This window comes from Apodemus sylvaticus, chromosome 10 (assembly GCF_947179515.1).
Source record: "Apodemus sylvaticus chromosome 10, mApoSyl1.1, whole genome shotgun sequence".
NCBI lineage: Eukaryota > Metazoa > Chordata > Mammalia > Rodentia > Muridae > Apodemus > Apodemus sylvaticus.
The window spans coordinates 99,658,455-99,679,599 of NC_067481.1; the positions used below are offsets into that span (position 1 = coordinate 99,658,455).

Sequence of the window (21,145 nt, forward strand, 5' to 3'; positions counted from 1 at the left end):
AGCTCCACTTTAAGGACAGGAACAATCCAAGAGCAGGGGAGAGACCCTGGAGCAAGGTAGCCCCGCAGCTGAGGATAGAGATGAGAGGTGACCACAGATGGGTTGCCAGGGTCTTTTGGTGTCAGACAGGAATACATGTCATGTGATCAGAAATGAGCCCCCACCAACTTGCATCTAGTTTTATTTTCAAAGAGTACATGTTCGAGGCACCCGAGACCTTGCCTGTAAGCTCAAGCCTCCGTGTAGCACCTGCATGTGCAGGGGACACCCTCTCCACAGCCTTGCCTGGTCTGGGCCAAAGCTGCCTACCAGTGTGGGCCTCTCCACCAGGATCTGGGTGCTAGGCCCTTCATCCTGTCTCGGGGCTGGCCCAAGCTGCCCTAGTGGGGACTGAAGTCCTGTCCTCCTGTTCACAAGCTGCTCCCTGGGCTGGTCTTCTACTCCCTGGGCTGTCGCAGCCATCTGCTCACTGCCCTGTCTTGCGTGGCATATAACTTCAGGGTGGATTCATCACCCAACGTCAGAATCTGAATAAATTTGTTTGAGAAAGGGAGAGAGCACTTGGTAAGAAGGGACAGGAAGGTTAAGTGACTGTCCAAGGCACCCATGAGCGCACAGTGGATACTCTCACCGTCCCTCCTGGCTACGGTTCCCGCCATTTCTTCCCATTCAGCATCTGTAGTTTCTCCAGGCTCTGTGTTACAGAGCATAATGCCTGCCCTAAGGATAGGGCCAATTAGTGAGTGTTGTGAGGTCAAGTCTCCGCTGCAGTCTAGAAGGGAAACTCCGGGCACTATGAATAGGTGACCCTGGGGTAAGACTACTCAGGGCTCTGAGCTATCTGGGTATGGACAGATTTGGGGTCAGGTTTCAGCCTCAGTCCATGGAAGAGGCTCTGGGGTAGGGTGAGGTTAAAGCCTTGGCTGTACTCCTGGAGACTTACCCATCTCATGGACTCGGTCTTCCAGGGCTCCTGACAACTCAGGGAGGCTCAAGGCCTGCAGGGGAATAGGCCAGCCCTTGGAATCTGTGGTATAGAACAGTGAATTGGCCACAGGTATGTCCACACTGCTGATGCATGAGTGACCAACCACCCAAGGCAGGGATGCCTCTCCTGCTTGTACCCAGCTACAAGTTTAATAGCTGCCACTTAAGGCTCAGGCTTAAGCAGAAGCTGAACCCTGAGAGCTGCAGCCACCCAACTCACTAGAGGCCTTAAAGACAGTGTAGTAAGCCATGAGACAGTGGCCCTTACACTTGCTATCTACCCCTAAGTGTAATGTAGCATATCTCTTATCACAGTGGGCTTGTTCTGGGTTGCCACTGTGACAGCTATGCTGAGACCACCCTCTTGACCTAGTCCAGAACCAGGCTATTACCTTCTTACCTGCTGGGAGAAAGGGTGGGGTTTGGGTAGCTTCACTGGGGGAGTGGTGCTGCCTCACTCGAGCTGACAGCTCAGCTTGACAGGCCCTGCAAAACATATGACCAAGTGTAACACTGAAGAGGCCCTGCAGCCAGCCCATGAAGCCCCATATTGGTCAGCTGGAAAGATACAGATCTCTAGTAGTCAAGCCTGGGTCTGCACTGTAGGAGACAGCCCCAGAAAAAGGCACTATGGCTCCCCCACCTCTTAACCTGCTTAGAGGATGAGGACGATCTACCTGAGTATGTGAGCTCACTTACCGCAGCTGGTCCAGGACAAGAGCGGCATCCCGGGCCAGGGTTTGGGCCTCCTGCAGCTGGGCATGGATGTCCTTTTGAGCACTATCCTGCTCCAGGAGGCAGCTCTCTACTACAGCCCGCAATTCCTGCTCCTGGGATACCTGGCCACGCAGAGCCTCTGCCTCCTCACAGCACTGTAGGCAAATACCAGGCTATAGGGGCCAAGCCTGGAAGCCAAGGCCCATGCTTATTCTCCAGTCTGTTAGGGTGCCTGTCTGCTGCTCCCCAGCCTGGTCTATGTTTGGCTCCATCTTGCAGCTTCCAAGGTCTGTGTGAGCCACTTTCTCTAGCTCTTCCTCCTGAATTCATCTGACTTTTGCTTGTTCCATCAGCCTTCAAGTTTCCTGTCAGTAGTCCCCTGCTGCAAAGCTGTGACTAGCTGTGGGCGGCCTCCTCCACCCACAGCCCTCCAGGAGCTCCCACGTACCTTGTGCAGCTGGATGGCAAGCTCCTGCATCTCTGCCTCCAGCCGGTCGGCGTAGGCCAGCTCCAGGGCGTCACTGGGTGGGCGGGCACTGCTGTGCCAGCGGGCAATGGCAGAGGTCATTTTCCTTTTGGGTCCAAACAACCTAAATCAGGGTGCATGTCAGCTTCTGTCATGTGCATGGACCTTGGTACCAACCTGCTACCAAGGCCAGTCACTAGGGAATACCTAACTCTGTAGAAGGGAGGTTGTAGAAGATCCTGGGACAGAGAACCAAAACAAGAGTGTCCAAAAAGCCTTCACCATCACTGGCTTCAGGCTTGGCCAACTGTGTCTGTGCTCTCAAGAGAGCTCTCCAGGAATCTCTCCCCTCCAGACAGTGCCCTGTGAGTCACTGCAGACTTTCACAGTGCATCCAGTATAGGCTAAGCTCAGCTCCGCATGGCAGCAGCCACCCAGACCCTTGCAGGAAGCAGGGCAGGCAAGGCAGACCCTGCCCTCCCAGCATCAAGACAGAAGTTCCGGTTACTGAGGGCCATTCCTATAAGCCACTTCTCTGCCTGAAGAAATAGGAAGAGGGGAGAAGGAGTGGTCTAAGGGCAATGCCTCTTGTTTCTTCACTTCCCCTGTGTAGGGAGCCAACAGTGAAGACTGAAAGTACCTGCATGCTCAGAACATTGGTGCACTTGGAAGGTGGGCATGACAGTTCAGGATCACCCTTGACTACATACAAGTGGCCTGTCTCAAAGCAACTACAGATGTGCCTAAGGAAAGGTGCAGGCTCTGAGGGGACCTTCAGGTTTCACCCTCCAGCTAGTCCTGTGCACAGAAGCAGCCAACAACAATAAGTTTAAAAAACAAAACCTGCAGATTGCAGGGAAGGAGGAGGTCCTGAGTTCATGAGACTGAAGTATCTATTTCAACAACAAAATTAAAAGAAGTAGAGTATGGTTCTTTACCAGAGAATACCACTGATGTTCCAGTAAAGCCCTGCAGCAAGTCTGCTAGACAAAGGCCTTGAAACAACCATCTTAAAGATAGTCAGAACTAAAAGATGTGGAAGTAATACAAAATGGAGATACAATGGAGAGGAATGTACAACACAAGCAAAGAAGTTTGGTAACTGAGGTAAAGCCTCCTAAACAGTCAGAGACAGCCATACATAAATGGACAAAGGAGAGAACAACCGAACTGGAACACAAGGGCATTCAGTCTGAGGAGTAAGAGAATGAAAACCACAAGTAGAGCTCAGGACAGCACGGGAGCCAGGCCTCGCCCATGATACCTCAGTGACAGGAGGGCAGAGGGTCTGAAGAGCTAGCAGCTGGAAACTTCCACCCTTGATCAAATACACAAACATCTGTGAAGCCAATGAACTCCACAGATGATGAATACCACACACAGCTCAGCTAATGACTTACAGAACCCTAGAGCAACAAAAGAAAAGCAGCTTGTCCTATGCAGGGAGCCTCAGTAAAGTACCTGCATGTTCTCATTCAAAACTCTGGAAGGCTGAGGCAGCCACAGTGCCAAGGCAAACAGCTGTGACCAAGAATCCTTTACCTGGGAAAACTGTCCTTCCAAAGTTCAGGAGAGAGTCAGACATTCCCAGATAGGTAAACACCTAGGGGAGAGCACTTCCAGTGTGAGAGCCACCCATGGAGTCATCGCCAAGTCACAAACTGCAGTTGTATATATGAAATGTTTCGAGATGAGACATATTACATGGTTTGGATGTATTAAAAGATTTATATTTTAATTTTATATTAAAAGATTTCAGCCTGGCAATGGTGGCGCAGACCTTTAATCCCAGCACTTGGGAGGCAGAGGCAGGCAGGATTTTTGAGTTCAAGGCCAGTCTGATCTACACAGTTCCAGGACAGTCGGGGATATAGAGAAACCCTGTCTCGAAAAAGCCACAAAAAAAAAAAAAAATCATATTCAAGCTTTTGGGAAATAAGAAGCCTGTGCTATACATTACTAATTCCAGAACTGTTACTGTTACCATGAAAAAATATTTTAAAATCACACACACACAAAAAAAAATCTGAAAATATCAAAGCCCAAAAGGCCAACTGTAGACAGGCTGCTCATCCTACGTGCTAGTGTACAGGCTGGAAGAATGGCTGAAATAGGCGGGGTGGGAGAAGGCACTAGGAGACTCACGTGATGCCAATTTCCTTCAGGTCGCTTTCAGTGAGAGTCAGAAAGATCCGCAGGTCTACGTCCTGCTCCTCAAACACTTGCAGGTACTTGAGACACCCGATCTGCTCCAGCAGGGTGGCAAGGTCCTGGGGTAGAGGAGACCACTGGGAGGCCTGGGGGCCACGACTGGAGAACTGGTCTCCTCGAGACTCTGACCCCAAGCTTGACTAGATTTCTCCATAATGCCCTTGCAACCTTAATGCCTCAGGCTGAGGAGGAATGCTGACAGAGCTAAAGGAAAAGAATCCAGGAAGCGGCTCAGGCTTAAAGTCTATGTCCTGGAACATTTGATCCCCTCGGGCCCTCCCCAGCCCACTGTCCTTCAGAACTTGGTGCCACTGTCTGAATCCATGTCTGCATGGCCATCCTTGTGCTTATCCTGACCCCATCTGGAGTCAACACCACTGCTTCCAAAATACCATGAGGGGTGCCTGGTGATGGTACAAGCTTTTCAGACTAGATAACTATTGCTGGCCCTGCAAAGTCAACTACTGCTAAGCTCAACTGTTCAACCCCAGTAGCTTTTCAACACCAAGATTTTCAATTTCCATTTCTGCCCATGCATGATCGCTTAGAATGGAGAGAAAATGTTCCAAGGTTGCTTCTCTACCACTCTCCTCAAAGAACCAGCCTAGAGATCCCAGCACATCTGGTAGAACTGAGAGATGCACTATGTTCCAGGCCTAGGCCTGGGAGGGGCTGCAGGCAGGGTCGGCCCAGTTTATAGGCTGTTAGGGAGCAGCCCAGTTGGGACTTAGGGGATATGTGCATCACACCCTGAGCTGCTGACCTGACCACAGAGATGACACTTCACCAGGGTGGTCCACAGTGAGGATGTGGCTGCATTTTTATTAAGTATATGCTACACGCCATTACTGTGTCCCCAGCTCATGAACATCTGTTACTATTTCCCTAAGCTTTGGGAGACCCAGAGAACAGAAAGCAAGGGGACAGCCCTTACCCATGAAAGAAAAGGAGACCAAGCCCACAGCTGATCTGCTGCTTATCAAAAATCCTTTCTGAGCCCAATCAGTTCCCTGGCCTTGTGGAGAACCCAGTACCCTCTCTCCTCTCAAAAATGCCTGGCCTATGGGCAATGGTTGTGCCCGCCTTTAATCCCAGCACTTGTGGGGCAGATGCAGGTGGATTTCTGAGTGGTCTATAGAGTGAGTTCCAGGACAACCAGGGCTACACAGAGAAATCCTGTTTCGGAAAAAAAAAAATGCCTGGCCTGTCATGTATACACATAAATGAGCCTCAAATCCACATTCCATAGTCACAGAAGTGCCATCTCTCTAAGCATGCGCTATCAGGTTCTCAAATAGTCTCACCTGGGGTCCTGAGTAAGAGGACTTCTCAATTTGGGGTTCAGACCCCGGAGTGGAAGCAGTCCCTGCGCTGGGAAGCCAGTGACCATCACTGTTGCTGTGACGACTCTTATTCTTCAAATAACTCCTGGTTTGTTTGCGAACGGAGCTTTTCTGGGCATGATCAGAATCCTACAGTGAAAGGGATGTGTTGGAACAGTCCCTGTCTGACCATAAACTTCTGGCCTTCTTCACCCATGGCAAGGGTGAATTGTGAAATCTATCATGACTTACCTGCAGCTTTGGCCCCTACACTCCAGGTTCTGAGTCCTCCAGGCATCGTGTAGAAACACATTAAACATTCACCCATTTCCTACAACCCCGAGGGAGGAAGAGGGATCTTTACCTCATTGCTTTCTATGGAGGCTTCACTGCTGAGACCCTGGGCTCTTGCTAGGCCATCACTGCTGCTGCTCCTCCACACAGGCCCAAGACTGGCACTGAAGGTGGGTTCCTCTGGTAATGGAAAACACCTGATGACAGGTCTGACCAGTGACGCTGCCTGGCTGTTAGCTCTTCTCAGGTGCCTTACACAGCTCAGCACTGCTTGTCTGGCCTGGCTCCCTTTCTCAACCCTACACTATAGGATGGACAGAGCTTGCTAGGGTTGGTTTTGTTGTTTGGTTGGTTGGTTTGGTTGTTTTTATTTTTTATTCTGTGCTCATAAATTCCACGCACCTACAACAGAGCTTGGCATGAGAGAGAATCTTGGTAAAGCACTGCCAGGTCATAGTACACACCTCCTGCTGGGAAGGTTGTCAGGAAGCCCTTGGACTTTGAGTATTGTGTGCCTCCTCTGCATGTCGGAACTCTGGAATTGGGATGCTTGCCCTCACCTGCCCATGGCCAACGCTGGCTTACCTCACAAGAACCGGGGCCTTCTCTATCTCCTCCTCTATGGGAACCCAAAAGGATTGGGGTGCATACCCCGGCTGCTGCTGCTACTGCTCTCCACATCCCGTTCATTGATGGGGGAAGTGACATCTCGGTAGCAGAGGCCCTCGCCTTCCATGGTATTCTCATCGCTGCTGGTGAAGGTCACGTAGCCCCGTGGAGGAACTTGCTCTGTGTACAGAGTAAGCATGTGAACCCTCAGATCTGAATGATGGACCCACCCCTCTTAAGAGTTTTGGGGGTGAAGCAGCCCCACAGCAGCCACATCATCTCCTTGCACAGTAACTTGGCATGCTCCAAGAGAAATTAGTCTGCACATCACAGGAAGTGAGCTTGGCAGAACAGAGCTAGCACCCAGGGCCAGGCCAGTCCCCTTGGCACCTGCTACTATTTCCTTAGGGACAGAGTGGGCATGAACAGGCCGGATCTATAGACTCCTCAACTGAAAGATTAGCTGGGCACATTTAGAATAAACTCCAAAGCTAACACGCATAACCCATCCATCAGATATCTATGTAACTACACAATGTTTTTTCTTTCCTTCTTTCTTTCTTTCTTTCTTTCTTTCTTTCTTTCTTTCTTTCTTTCTTTCTTTCTTTCTTTTTTTCTTTCTTTCTTTCTTTCTTTCATTTATTTTTGTACAGTGTTAGGGATAGAACCTAGGGCTTTATGTGGTAGGCAAGTACTGTACCAGAGCTCCAACCCCAGCCAAAAAAGATCTACCTGAACAGGGAGAAAAAGACTCTGACCTGGGGCTGGAGAGATTAAGAGCACTGGCTACTTCTGAGTTCAATTCCCAGCAACCACATTGTGGCTCATAACATCTGTAATGAGATCTAATATCCTCTTCTGGTGTGTCTAAAGACAGTGTACTAATATACTTAAAATAAATAATGTTTTTAAAAGACTGGCCTAGAAATGGACAATGCAGAACAAGTTCACGTAATCACTGACATATGTGTCCACAGAAAACAAAAACATGGGCTACAGCTCTGTGGTACATTCAGTGCTTCCCAAGCATTCAGAGCCTTGGGCTTCCATTCCAGCACTGCAAACAACCACCTCCAAATCCTCCATGCATGATGGCAGACACTGTAATCCCAGTAATCCCAAAACTCAGGAGGCAGAGACAGGAGGATTGTGAGTCCAAGACCAGCCTGGGTTTATGGGGTGAAACCCAGAATGGAAAAGAGAGGAAGCAGAAACAAAGAAATGTATCATATTTGTAGTCCCAGCTACTCAGGATCAGAATGTGGGCAGAGCCAGGTCAGGGGCACTAAAATTCTTACACAATTGGTGTGACATCTATTTGAATGGAATATCCAATGAAAAGAAAAATCCACAGGGACTCCTGGAGCCTGTCACAGGTCAATTCTGAGCCTCACTCCTGTAGTACCCAATCCTACTACAGTCTGAGGCCAGGGACCCACGTACCAGGGCAGTCCTGTACATACCCAGTCTTGGCATGTGATACCAAAGAGCTTTGGGAACAGTGGTTCTCACCATAGCTGGTCTGAGTCTTGCCTCCAAGTCCAATAGCTGTGATCCTGGCCAGGGCACGTGGCCCCTCATGGATACTGAGGCCCTTCTTTCGACAGGGCCTCTGGCGCTGAGGAACAGGCCAGGACTCATCTGAAGAGCTCAGGTCTTCATATTTCTCTATAGGTCAGACATGAAAATTAAGACAATTGGTTCAATAATGACCTCACCATTCAATATGACCTCACTTGCCAACATGAAGTTCTAAGGTCATGTGTCTGTGTGTGCTTTTTGAAAACAATGACTCACTACATAGGCTCAGGCTGGCCTTGAACTTACAGCAATTCTCCTGCCTCTCCATCGCTAATGCTGGGGTTATGTGTATATGCCACCATACTCAGTTTAATTATGTTCTTAAGATTTCATCTTTAGTTGTGTGTGGGTACAAAAATGCAGGTGCCATAGAGCTAAAAAGAAGGCATTTTGTTCCCCTGGAGCTAGAATTACAGGTGTTTGCACACTGTCTGGGGTGGGGGCTGGGGACAATGACCTGAATCTAGGTCCTCTACAAAAGCTGTACAGGTTTTCTAAAAAAGCAATAGATACTCTTAAGTGCTATGGAGCCTTCTCTCTAGCCAAATCACCTTAATAGTATTAAATTAGAAAAAAGTGTGTTGGGCTGGCATATGATGGTGCACACCACATCCTTAATCCAAGTGTGTGGGAAGTAGAACCCATCTCAAAAAAAGTTTACCAGGACTAGACTTCAAACATCACAACTGGCAGGCCACTGCTCTGAAACCTTCATTAATTCTTCGCCCCCCCCCCACTTCTTTTTCAAGACAGGGTTTCTCTGTTTAACCCTGACTGTCCTGTAGACTTGCTCTGTAGACCAGGCTGGCCTCAAGCCCATAGAGACTCACCTGACTCTGCCTCCCAGAGTGCTGGAATTTAAGGTGTGAGCTGCCACACCTGGCTTAACTTTCCTAACATGGTAGAAGGTTCACACACCTTCTCACAGCTAACTCCAGGCTAGGTTATGGTCTGAAGGAAGGATGTGCAATGTTTAGCACCATCATAGAAGCACTCGCAAATGGATAAAGCATGCCAGGCAAAGGATGAGCTCTGTCTGCAGACTGGCAGCTCGGCAGCACACCTAGAGAAGTGGTAAAGAAACTAGCTTGACCGGCCAAGATCTGGGTCCAAGTCCAGGGTCTTCTACATGGAAATACCAAGAAGATGGACCAAACCCTCAAATCAGAAGTTAAAGAAAATAACTGTAGTGGACCCATCTACAAGAGCAGTCGTGATGAGAATAAACACTTCAGAATAATCTTAGTTATAGACAAATATGTATATATATACATATATATATGTATATGTGTGTATGTATGTATGTGTGTATATATATGTATATGTGTATATATATATATATATATATATATATATATATATATATATATATATTTTACATACATACATACATGAGGAAAGCTGTGACCCTTCCTGAAAGTCCCAACAGTATACTAAACACAAAACATGCCTGGTGTTCTTAGATGGAGCTGACAGTACAGAAACAGTGAATTTACTGTTAGTAAATGGAGTCTCCTGTAGTCTCCTTGGTATGTACTCTGGTTTTTTGAAAATAGGTCTGTGTTCCTAACTGGTTTTGATTTTGCATCTTCCTACTTTGCCTCTCAATCCAAAATTCTAGGACTGCAGCTGTATAACACCACATATACCTTTTCTACCATCTTAAAACTAATACTTTTTTGCCGGACAGTGGTGGCACACGCCTGTAATGCCAGCACTGTGGGAGGCAGAGGCAGGCGGATTTCTGAGTTTGAGGTCAGCCTGGTCTACAGAGTGAGTTCCAGGACAGCCAGGGCTACACGGAGAAACCCTGTCTCAAAAAAAAAAAAAAAAAAAAAAAAAACAAAGAAGAAAACAACTAACACTTCTTAATGAGCAAAGTAAGTTGACACTCAAGTTCATACAAAGAGTAAACAATTACTGCAGAAATGCAAACAAGTCCTAAACAGTAAAACACTATAAAAATAAAAGCCTCTGGTCGCAGGGCAGTGGTGGTACACACCTTTAACCTCAGCACTCGGGAGGCAGAGGCAGGCAGATCTCTCTAAGTTCAAGGCCAGCCTGGTCTATAGAGTGAGTTCCAGAACATCCAGGGCTACACACAATAAACAAACCTCTGGTCAAATGTAGTTTAGGTGCATGGATACAAAGATTACCAGAATCAAACTCTACAAAGATGGAAATTCAATGGGTGATAAAGATGCTCTATCTAACCCCTATGTCAATCATGCTGAATGATGCTGGCACAGCACAACTGTATTGTTGAGGGTTGTCCTGATGATGTTTGTATTCTGATGTTAATTTTGATTCCTCAAGAGGGGTTGCCCCCATGAGCTGTGATCACATACTCAGGTGATCTTCTCCCCACTTAACTGTCAATAAAGGCTAGAGCCTGTGACTGGGCAGTGGAGGGGAAAAAGTGGACAGGTCTTTGAGAATAGGGGCAGGTAGAGAGAAGAGAACGGGAGGGGAAGGGAGAGGACAGAAGAGGAGGAGGAAGCCATGATGGAGCAGACCATGTGGCCAGGAGAAACTGCAAGTAGCAAAGGGTCTCATAGCTGGCGAATAAGTTAGTATAGTGCTAGATCTTCCCAATCTAGGCATATGGCTTATAATAACTGGATTGTGTGTTTTTTATACAGGCTTATTGGAGTTGGAAATTCCAGCAACACAGTATGGATATTTGGAAAAGAAAACTTACTCCAGACTTCATACCACACAAGAGAAACAACTACCATTGGATCAGACATGTACATGTAAAAAATGAAAACATACAGATGCTAAAAGGGTCATGGCCACTAGTTAGGACTCAACATCCAGAGGCAATAAAGGATACCTGCTTACATAAAGGTAAAAGTTACACAGCACAAGACTGTCAAAGCCAAGAGAGGCTTCCCTGTGAGTGAGGCATATCTCCTTCCCTTCTTCCTTAGGCTCCACAGCCTATGCTGTGAGCGTATCAGTTGACTGACACTGTTCTCTGTGGTAAGGTCTGCATCTCTGGCCCTAGGCCTTGGATCCCAACCTCAGCTCCATAGTGGAACTGTTAAGGAGAGAAGGCCTCAGAGCAGAGCTGGTAGAGCCTAACCTGAGCAAAGGGGTGGATTAGGGAGAGGCTCCCTTGTCTCCTAGTTTCCTTACTGCTCAGGGCTGTCTCAACTCCATCGGAACACAGAGGCAGTTCAGGTACCTGGACTACGGTAGAGGCTCTTGGGAAGTACAGGTGAGTGAGTTTCCATCAAGGCCACAATCTTCATGTGACCATACTGCCTGGCTAACATACGGGCTGTGGATCCACTGTGGTCTCTTGTGTCCACTTTGACTCCCTAAAAAGGTTCACAAAAGAAGAGTCAGAAATTCCTCCAGCTGAGTGGACTGCTAGTCCAGAGGGATGAGAAGACAAAGTACATTTATGATCCCCACCACCCTCCTCCCCACCCTCAGCCCTGTGTGAGATACCACTAGAGTAGAGGAACTGGGTGAGAAGGTCTGATGAAATTTCTGTCTCCTTTACAACAGGGAAAAGGGCTAACAAGCCCATTACCAAGAGCAGTCACCGCCTGTAATCCCAGCACTTGGGAGGCAGAGGCAGGCGGATTTCTGAGTTCAAAGCCAGCCTGGTCTACAGAGTGAGTTCCAGGGCAGTCAGGGCTACACAGAGAAACCCTGTCTTGGAAAAAAATAAAATAAAATAAAAAAACCAAAAAAATAAAAAATAAAAATAAAAACAAATAAACAAACAAAAAGAGCAGTCACCAAGCCACTCTCCCTCTCCAAATGGCAAAGAGACAAAAGAACCTGGGAGGGACCTACAACAGAGCACCCCCCCTCACCCTCTATACCTACTATATCTGTCTCTTGATAAAGAAGCAATCATTCAGTCCATCCTCAGAAAGAGGGCTCCATCCTCCCAAAATGAACTAGATATCTCTTGTCCCTGATTTTCTGAGACAGGATGTAGCCAAGGACAACCTTAACTTCCTGATCCTCCTGCCTCCACCTCCAACTGTTGGTGTTCCAGGTGTGTACCACCACACCCGTTTTGTTGAAACAGAGTTTCACTGTGAGCCTAGGCAGGCCTTGAACTCAAAATTGTCCTGCTAGAATAACCTAGTTGAGATTACAGTTTAGGTCTACTGAAGTGGGAAGATGCTTATTCTGAACCTAGTGCAATAAATGTTCTCCTTTGAAAGTGTTAGCCATACAATCTAATATCATTGTAAACACATTGTAATATCATGGTGGCAGGCTCCCCAGCAAGGCTCTGGAGAACATATCACAAGGAATTTAGAAAATAAAAGGTGGTCCTAAGGTTCGTCCAGGAATTTAACTTGACAGATAATTAAGGGCCAACGGCATAACTCCAAGCAACAGTCTGTGATCCAGAGTAACTTGTCATAGGGGTCAGTGGGAGCAAATAAGACACCTCCCACCATTCCCCAGGGAGGAGAGGATGCAGTACAGGAAGGGAGGGACACCCAAAACCCATGGATAGAAGAAAAGCACACTATGGGGTTGTGGCTCATGACTATAATCCTAGTACTTATAGTGGAAACAGGAATATTAGGAAGTCAAGGCCATTTACCATCTAGAAAGGTAGTTATGAGGCCTGCCTGGGCTACATCAGATACAAACTCCAGAAAGCAAAGTAAATCACAAAGTACGCATGCTGTTCCCCATTTGGGGTACTTAGGAAGTCTCCTGCTGTGGACACTGTGTACAACCTCTGTGTGGACACAGTCCTCAGTCCTCTGGCATACACACCAGGAAGAAGAGTTGACGGATGCCACAGTAATGCTATCCGTGCCTAGAGCTACCAGACTGTGTTCTGACAGGGGGTGCTACTCAAGTCTGTTGAGGTTCACGTTGGACACTGTCACTAACACTGCATCCCTCCCTCCCTGCCATTCTAGTCACTGCTTAGCTGTAACGGGCCTATAACCAGCTACTCAGAAAGCTGAAGCAGGAGGATCAAAAGTCCTTGTGGGCTACACAAGTTCAAAGCCAGATTGGACAACTTATTATGAGCCTGTCTCAAAATAAAACATTTTTTAAAAGGGCTGAGGCTATCTCAGTGATAGAGAGCTTGCATAGCACATACAAAGACCTGAGCTTAATCTCCAGCACCAGGAATAAAGTTAAAATGTGTTTTCAAAAATCATTGTAAACACATAAACATGGGTGTCCATTTACTCAGCCCTGTACATGTTTCCATGCAAATACACTGCCTACAGGGTAGCAGGACAACTCGGTGGGTAAAGGCACCCGCCATCAAGCTTACGGTCTTAGTTCAGTTCCCAGGAAACAGACTCCTCTATTCCACATGTATACATGTGCATATATACAGTATGCTAACTACATAGGTTTCTATGTAAAAGAAACCCCAGTTAGAGTTTATAGTTTCATTGACGATTCCCATTTGCTGTGACTAAATTATAAGGTAGTAAATAGTCACTTACGTGATTCAGAAAATACTGCACAATTATCTCATGGCCAGAAGCAGCTGCTTCCATCAAAGGAGTGAATCCATATACAGGCTCCCTGCAAGATGAGATCAGATAGATGGTTAGCAGAGAGGAGTTAAGGTAATGAACTTTAATGGCCTCTAATCCCAGAACTTGGGAGGCAGAGACAGGCAGATTTCTGAGTTCCAGGACAGCCAGGGCTACACAGAGAAACCCTGTCTAGAAAAAACAAAAAAAAACCAAAAAAAAAAAAGGCAATGAACAAGCCAAGCTAGGACCCCTACATGCAGAGCAGGGGTGCAACTCAGGCCTAGCTCTCATTCACCTAGAACTGCTGGGCTGTTGATCTTTGCCTTGCCTCCTTTCTGGAGTCATGGTTTCTTGGCTGCTGGGTATCCCTGTTAATTTCTCGAGAGTCAGTCTGTGCCCTCCCACTTCCTGTTGTGTGCTTGGATTACACACACTTACATGACTGAATCCTACATTGACAACTGTCAGGCTTGCACAAGTACTTCTGCCCACTCATCCATCTCCCCAGTCTCCATCATGACTTTCATAAGATGTCGTTGCTGTGGTCTGATGCATGCTATGTAATGATCCCCTTCCCAGCAAGCACCAACTGTGCCCCCACCTGATGCTAGCATGGCAGACTCTGGCTCTTGGTACCTGCCGCACTGGAGAACATAATATAATTCTGAATGACTCTTACATCACCATCTGTGAGAAGAACAGTAGCTGCTTTTAATATTAGATTGTTCAGTTAGTATGTTTTTTGAGACAGGGTCTCTTCAGGTAGCATTGGATGTCCAGGAACTCCTTGAATAAACCAGTACCTTTGCCTTCTGGGTACTGGGATTAAGGGTATGCTCCACCATGCTCTGCAGAAGCTGCTTTTTAAACACGGCTAACGTGGGGATTAGAGTGAGGTGGGAATGGCTTTGAGAGAGGGAGGGTGGAAAAGCTTGGTCTTTGGAACTGTGAATGGACCAGAAGAGTTAGTAATGCTCATGTGGTCATGCTGACTGTTCTCACCTCACCTCTTTAGTGTCCTTGTGTGTGGTTGGTTGAGTGTTGGAGGGTTGGCTGTATGTGCTGCATGATGCAGAAGCAGGAAGTAGTGGTGTTTCTTGGGAATCATCCACCTGTTTTTTATTGAGATGCTCTCTTACTAGGACTCAGGGTTCACTGATTGAACTACTTGACTGGACTGGCATCTGCCTATTCCTACAAGCAAACACAACCACAGCAACCTTTCTACCTGTCCCTGAGGATCAAGCTCAGGTCCTGATGCTGCACCCCTGCTCTGCATGTAGGGGTCTTGGCTTGGCTTGTTCACTGTCTTAACTCCTCTCTGCTAACCATCTATCTGATTTCAGAAGCCCAGCCCATTCCTATGACTATTTGGCTACAACAATCACCTCACGTTGGCGTTGGCTCCACTCTCCAGAAGAAACTTGACCATCTGCTGGTGGCCGGCACTGGTACAGTGGAAGAGCGCAGTCCAGCCCTGGATGTCTTTCATCTCAAGCTCCGCACCTTGCTTCAAGAGAATAAACTGTGGGTTATGTGCCAAGTCTCCAGAGATTTTAATCTGGGTGGGTGCTTGGGAGGCATCTACTGGGCCTGAGCTCAAAGAATCTTAAGTCATTACACACAAATATATTCACTGTGGCCTGCAGCACCTCATATCCTGTTAGGGCAACAGGGAGCACCTGGGTTGTTGGGCCCACTCATAGCTCACCTGGAGCAGAAAGTAGGCGATGCTCTCGTTGCCACAGCTGGAGGCTAGCATCAGTGGAGTCTGTCCTTCCGGGGTTGGCACATTCACACTCACGCCTGCCTCAAGCAGCATGTGAACAATGGTATCGTGTCCAATGTAGGAGGCATACATCAGCGGGGTCCAGCCGCCACCATTCTTCTTATTCAAATCTACCTCTCTCCTAAACAAACACAAGTTATGCTAGATATACCTAGTAACTCAAATGTGGCTTCATCAGAGCCAGGTGCCAGGCCTGGTAGGCCAAGCTGCCCTTCTAGAAAGGCAGAGTCACTTGCCTCAAGTCATCCCCAGGTAAGCATCTCTACCCTCTGTCTTACACTCTTGTGATGGTTAATCATGACTGTCAACTTGACAGGGTCTGGAATCAACTAAGAGACATACCTTTGCATAGGTCTGAGGAATTTTCTAGATTGGGTTAACTGATGTGGGAAGAGCCACTCTAAATACAAAAAGCATTCCATGGGCTGTGGCTACAGACTAATAAATTAAAAGAAACAAACAAACAAACAAGCAATCAACAAACAGAAAGAAAAAGAAGGAAGAGTAAATGTGACTAACATAATCATCTATTTTAATGCTCTCATCTGCTTGGCCCCTCCTGGACAAGGCCAATAACCTTTATTTGTGCCTACAGTAATGTCCACCATGATCAAAGAGGTAAGTTAAGTAAGGTCTTGCTACTTCTCCCCAGTTACAACATCCAGGAAGTAGCTAGCTGTTGGCACATAGTAATTAGGTCTAGGTAGCTGGTTAAACACTCTACAACACAAAAGACCCACCACAGAAAAGACTACCTGGCCTAGTTTATTAGTAGAAATGAGGCAGAGACACCTTAACCACCAGGCACCAAATTAATACCTTATCTGCCTTCAGAGCTATGTAGTGGCCAAGGAAAGAGAATAGAACTGAGGATCACATTACTGCCACTGACTTTTCCTTTGTCACCTCACCCTATAGAAAAACCTGTCACCAAAGTACCCTATTTCCTAACCGCCTTCCCTTATAATTCTGGAAATGCGCTTTCACTGAGAAAAGGAGAGGAGCTCTCAGACTTTAAGACTCAGGGATAGTTCCATTCTAGAATAACACCCACTGCCCACTGCAAAGGTGTGCTTAATGCTCAGGCCTTCCCCTCACAGTTCTTATCCCCAGCACGGAATCTGTTGTGTGATCAGTGCCTATCGTGTGATCCATGCTAAGCTGACTCAGGCAGCTATTTCCCACACACTAGCAGGTCAAGCGGACTCTGGATTCTGGAATGGCCTGAAGCCTGCCTGGAGAGCTACATGCAGCCACTTCTGGAGTCACTGGAATGACTTGGCACCCACTACTGCATAGCAATTCTACAAAGTAAACGGTAGCAAGTGCCTCAGAAAGGCTAACTAACACGACTTTTCAGCCCCTGTTCTTGATACCTCCAATATCCCTTGGCCCCAGCCTGGGTTTCTGTGAGCAAGCCTACTTCTCAACTGGGCCAACTCCAGTGAGAGCACAGATCTGTTCCATCTTCCCCTCTTTGGAATTCTGCAACCATGTTCTTTTTAACAGAACCCTCAACATGTAAGAACTTGAGTCTCCAAAGAATTATAGCAAGAGTCTTGGGATCCTGTGAGGACATGTGCTGACTACACACCTAGCTGCACATCTCTGAGACCACTAGGTAAAGGATTCCTGCAGACTGCTCTAGACTGAGAGCACTCACTCTACTGGCCAAGGATGATGCATAGCTCTGATTTGCAATCAGAGACCTAAGGCTCATCAGGAACTGAGAAAGCACAAAGGGGTCGGGGAGACACCATCTCACCAAGATACTAAATGAGCACTGGCAACCTTAAGTACAGAGTGGAGTGGAACACAAGAAAGTAAAGAGACCCTTCTCCAACAGAACCTTAGAGTACATGGAATAATAGACAGGCTGGGGAACTAAATATACATATGCAGCTCGGCAAAGCTGGCAGGTGGGTGGGCAGTGAGGCTAGGAGGCCACGCTCTCACCTCTGTGCTCAAGAACCACAGTGAGCCTGCAGTCACAGGGCCAGAGTGCTGGCTATTCATTCTTACTATTGTTTTCTCTGGGTTTCTCTACAGTCAGAGGAAATCCCCAAAATGATTCTGGTTCAAATAAACTACAAATTAGTGTTTATAACATGTTTTAAGCATCTTTCTTCTCCTCAGAATCAAAGGTACCTTTTTTCTAGGGGTTAAACATGAGCATCAAGGACACCTGCAACAAGAAGGTGAGCCGACTTGGTATGTATTAAGGACCTTGATCTCTGCAAGACTGCAGCCTGTTGGGAACTGAAGCCACCGAGATGCTAATTAGAATGTGAGGTGAAGGGATGCGCCCCAAGACCTCTTACCGCTGCACACACTCCTTCACCACCTCATACTGGCCAATGGAGGCAGCTGTGTGAAGATCCAAGGGGACATCCAGCTCCTCTCGGCTGACCTGCGCACCAAGCCCATGCCACATGGACAAGCTGCGGTTCAGGAGCTCCGGCTCGCTGGCTTCATCGCTGAGCTCAGACATGGCTGCAGAGGGAGGCCCAGGGGTTAGTTCTTCTTCCCTGTCTGTTCCAAAGAGGATATACTACTACCAATAGCAGGCTATCATCTCAGACTCCTAAGAAACTGAAGCCACTAAGGCTAATTTAGCTTCCTCCTAACATCACGCAGCTGCTGGCAGTTTAAGGCCAGAGAGAAGACTGGAACATCTGTGGAGCCATTAACTGTTGCTGTACCTGCTTCATACCACAGGTTCTTCATCAGCACTGGGAAGGTGGAAGAGAGGTAGGAAGACCATGAACTTAAGGTCAGGTCTGGATAACATAACAAGTTTAGGCCAGCCTACCTACACAGAGATCCTCTCTCATAAAAGCGAGGGTGAGACCCAGAAAGATGGCTCAGGGGTTAAGAGTTCATATTGTTCTTACAGAGGACCCAAGTTCAGTTCCTTGTACCTATGTCTAGTGGCTTACACCCTCCTGTAACTACAGTTCCAGAGGGTCCAATACTCCCTCTGGTTCCTTGAGGATCTGCATCCATGTTGTACATACTACCCCAGATACACGCATACACATAATTTTAAGTCTTCTAAAACAAACCAGGGCAGGAGAGATGGCTTAGGCATCTCAGTTAAGAGTGTGTACAGCTCTTATATGGGAACTGAGTTCAATTCCCAGCATCTATATGAGGCAACTCACAGCTGCCTCCAGGGGTTACAACACACTCACACGCGCATGTCCACACACAAATACATATATACATAATTTAAAACAAAAATTTTAAGTTTAAAAAAAGCATAAAGGTCAGGAATGCAGTGCATTTGCATCTCTGCAAACCACATGGAAAGCTATGTGTGGTGATGCCTGACTTAATTATAGCACTTAGGGAGATGGAGACAGGTTGTGAATTCAAGGCCAGCCTGGTCTATGGTGAGTTCCAGGACTACAACAGTGAAACCCTCTCTCAGAAAAGAAGACAAAAAACCAAAACAACAACAATAACAACAACAACAAAACCAGCCTGGGCACATAGAATTTGTCTCAAAAAAAGAAAGGAAAAAAAAAAAGAAGAGGAGGGAAAGGACATGTAGGACAGGGGAAAAGAAAGCCCTAGGAGACTTCAGAATGCAAAGCCTGATGTTCAGCAAATGTTACCAGAGCAGAAATGCACCTGCACAACCCTTTCAAGTACACAAGATAAACACAGGATGACAGGTGTGTGGTTGGGAGTCCTTTATTCTGGGTACTCCTACTCAAACCAAAGCCTAGCCATTTGTTTTCTGGCAGATTCTTAAGTCTAAGAGCAATAGGAAGCTAGTACAGAATAGGAAGCTCTGGGAGAGGTCAGGTGCTCCACTGCATAAGGCCTTCAGTCTTGAGTCCAAGTCCTAGCAAGGCAAAGTATATGGGGGTGGGGTGGGAGTGGGGGAAGAAGAGGTAATGGCAGTTTACAGTGGTCAGGGCCTCAGTTTCACACTGGGCTCTCACCTGTGCCACCCACAAGGCCCCACTGTGTAGCCCTGGATATCTTAGAAGTCAATGTGTAGACCAGGATGGACTTGATGGCACAGATACACTTGCCTTTGCTGAGATTAAAGGCATGTGCCAATAAATGTAGATAAATGGTCACTGGTACTAAGCATCCGTGGGGGCCACCTCAGTGACCCCAAACTACCTTAAGTGGCTGAATCCCTCCAGGACCATATCACAGGGCTCTGGCAAGGTTATTACTCTGAGGCTGGAACGGACCCTAACCTGACCAAACCGAGTCAAGGGCAGAACAATAGCAGGGTGGGAAGACCCGGGCTTTGGCATTGAGCCCACCTGGGTCCCAGCTGGGGGTCAAGATCACTGCACCAGTGGCTTCGAGGATACAGAGCACCATAATATCCATACTCAAGAGTTCTGGCGAACCCAAAGGAAGCCCGAGGGAAGTGTGCACCCAGAAGGTACGAATTCCCTACCCTAAACACTCTAGCATTATTCTGTGTTGGTGATTGCCCCCTTCCCCCCCCCCCCCCAAAAAAACCCCAGCTGGGCCTGGCAGCTCAACTTTCAGACAGGAGAGTCAAATCCTATGCCTGCCTGAGCAACTAATGAGATTGAAACATTTAAAAAGTAGAAAGATGGTTGAGGAACTTAGTGAGATTGAAATGTTTAAAGAGCAGAAAGACGGTAAAGGATCTATCTCAGTGACTAGCATCATCTATATACAGCTTGCAAGGACATACGTTTACTTTTGAAATTTCCATTATAAAAAGGACAATATACAAACCACTAATCTGGGGAACAGTTTGCGAGCTTCATGATGTGTGATAAGTGTGGGCTGGTGAGGTGAAAAACAAGGCCTGTATTCAGGAAACACCAGCTTCTCATGCTGCAAAGCCTAACCTCACTGCTGAGACTGAGTCTGAACCAACAGAATGGACTCGTGCTTCCCCAAACCGGGAAACTTTAGTGGATTGGCAGAACCCTGCAAGGGCTCGCGCAAGGGCCGCCTAAGATACAGGAGCTGCTTGGGAGGCAGATCTCAGTGAGTTTGAGGACCGCCTGGTGTACACAGTGAGACACGCCCACAATCTCAAAAAACTAACACCCAAAAAAAATCGATTCAACTTAAAATAAAGGTTTCTACGTCTTCTGCACCTCGCTGCCAGACAGTTTCTGTAGCGGCACTGATACATTACTCTTTTTTTTTTTTAAATCTTCGTTTTAAAAAGAAAATTCTATTCTGGAGGCAACTGTCAGTCCTTCAAGAGATCCGTGAAGGCCTCGAGAGAGCCCCGCGACGCGGTTCCAGCCCTAGAGGTCCCGGCGGCCGTGCACGACCGACCGCAGGTCCCGGTGGCTGGACAGTCCGGCAGATACCTCGCGTGACCCCTTAGTTTAGCACCACGGAGCCGGGCCCGCGTCCCCAAACCCCGTGACAGGCAAGCGCCAGGGCCGACCGCCGGGGCGGACGCACGGAGCCTCGGGCCCCGCCTCTCAGAAGGCCCCGCCGCGGCCCGGCCTACCTGCAGGACCTCAGGTTCCCGCGCTACCCTCCAGCAGCCGCAGCTCGCTCCCTCACCGGCCAACAGCCCCGCGCCCGGCCCACCCCGGAAGTAATTGTCGTACGGCGCAGAGCACCCCGGGAAGGTGACGCATGTTCTGTTATTGACACGCCACCGCATCCAATGAGATGGCAGAGGCCCCGTTGCTCAGGAGCC

The 21,145-nt window shown here is 47.7% G+C and overlaps 1 protein-coding gene and 1 long non-coding RNA gene across 9 annotated transcripts; one reads left to right on the plus strand and one right to left on the minus strand.

The window, feature by feature from the left end:
* Positions 1-164: 164 nt before the first annotated feature.
* On the minus strand, positions 165-21,057 carry Anks3 (ankyrin repeat and sterile alpha motif domain containing 3). 8 transcript variants are annotated; one of them, XM_052196305.1, is made up of 17 exons: positions 20,951-21,057; positions 17,793-17,964; positions 15,394-15,592; positions 15,071-15,192; positions 13,647-13,728; positions 11,378-11,513; positions 8,119-8,274; positions 6,649-6,786; positions 6,068-6,177; positions 5,686-5,853; positions 4,316-4,440; positions 2,153-2,294; positions 1,687-1,859; positions 1,388-1,473; positions 944-1,027; positions 632-715; positions 165-527 (listed from the first exon to the last, which is right to left on the minus strand). In XM_052196305.1, the coding sequence occupies exons 2-17, from the start codon at positions 17,960-17,962 to the stop codon at positions 511-513; spliced, it is 1,992 nt and encodes a 663-aa protein (XP_052052265.1). In that variant the 5' UTR covers positions 17,963-17,964; positions 20,951-21,057; the 3' UTR covers positions 165-510. The 8 variants fall into 8 exon arrangements, with proteins under 8 accessions (XP_052052265.1, XP_052052266.1, XP_052052269.1 ...); XM_052196306.1 differs by having other exon boundaries at positions 632-720; XM_052196309.1 differs by lacking the exon at positions 6,649-6,786.
* Positions 10,763-15,225, plus strand: LOC127694705 (uncharacterized). The gene is made up of 2 exons (XR_007979848.1): positions 10,763-11,037; positions 15,029-15,225. It is a non-coding gene; the product is annotated as an uncharacterized LOC127694705 (long non-coding RNA).
* Positions 21,058-21,145: the final 88 nt, after the last annotated feature.

Coding starts and splice junctions, on each gene's coding strand:
- Anks3 (XM_052196305.1), bottom strand. CDS start 17,962: ATGTCTGAGCTCAGCGATGAAGCCAGCGAGCCGGAGCTCCTGAACCGC. Junction 6,787..8,118: donor CAAGACTCAGACCAGCTATG/GTGAGAACCACT, acceptor CTCTGTACACAG/AGCAAGTTCCTCCACGGGGC. Junction 5,854..6,067: donor CCTCCATAGAAAGCAATGAG/GTAAAGATCCCT, acceptor CTTTCACTGTAG/GATTCTGATCATGCCCAGAA.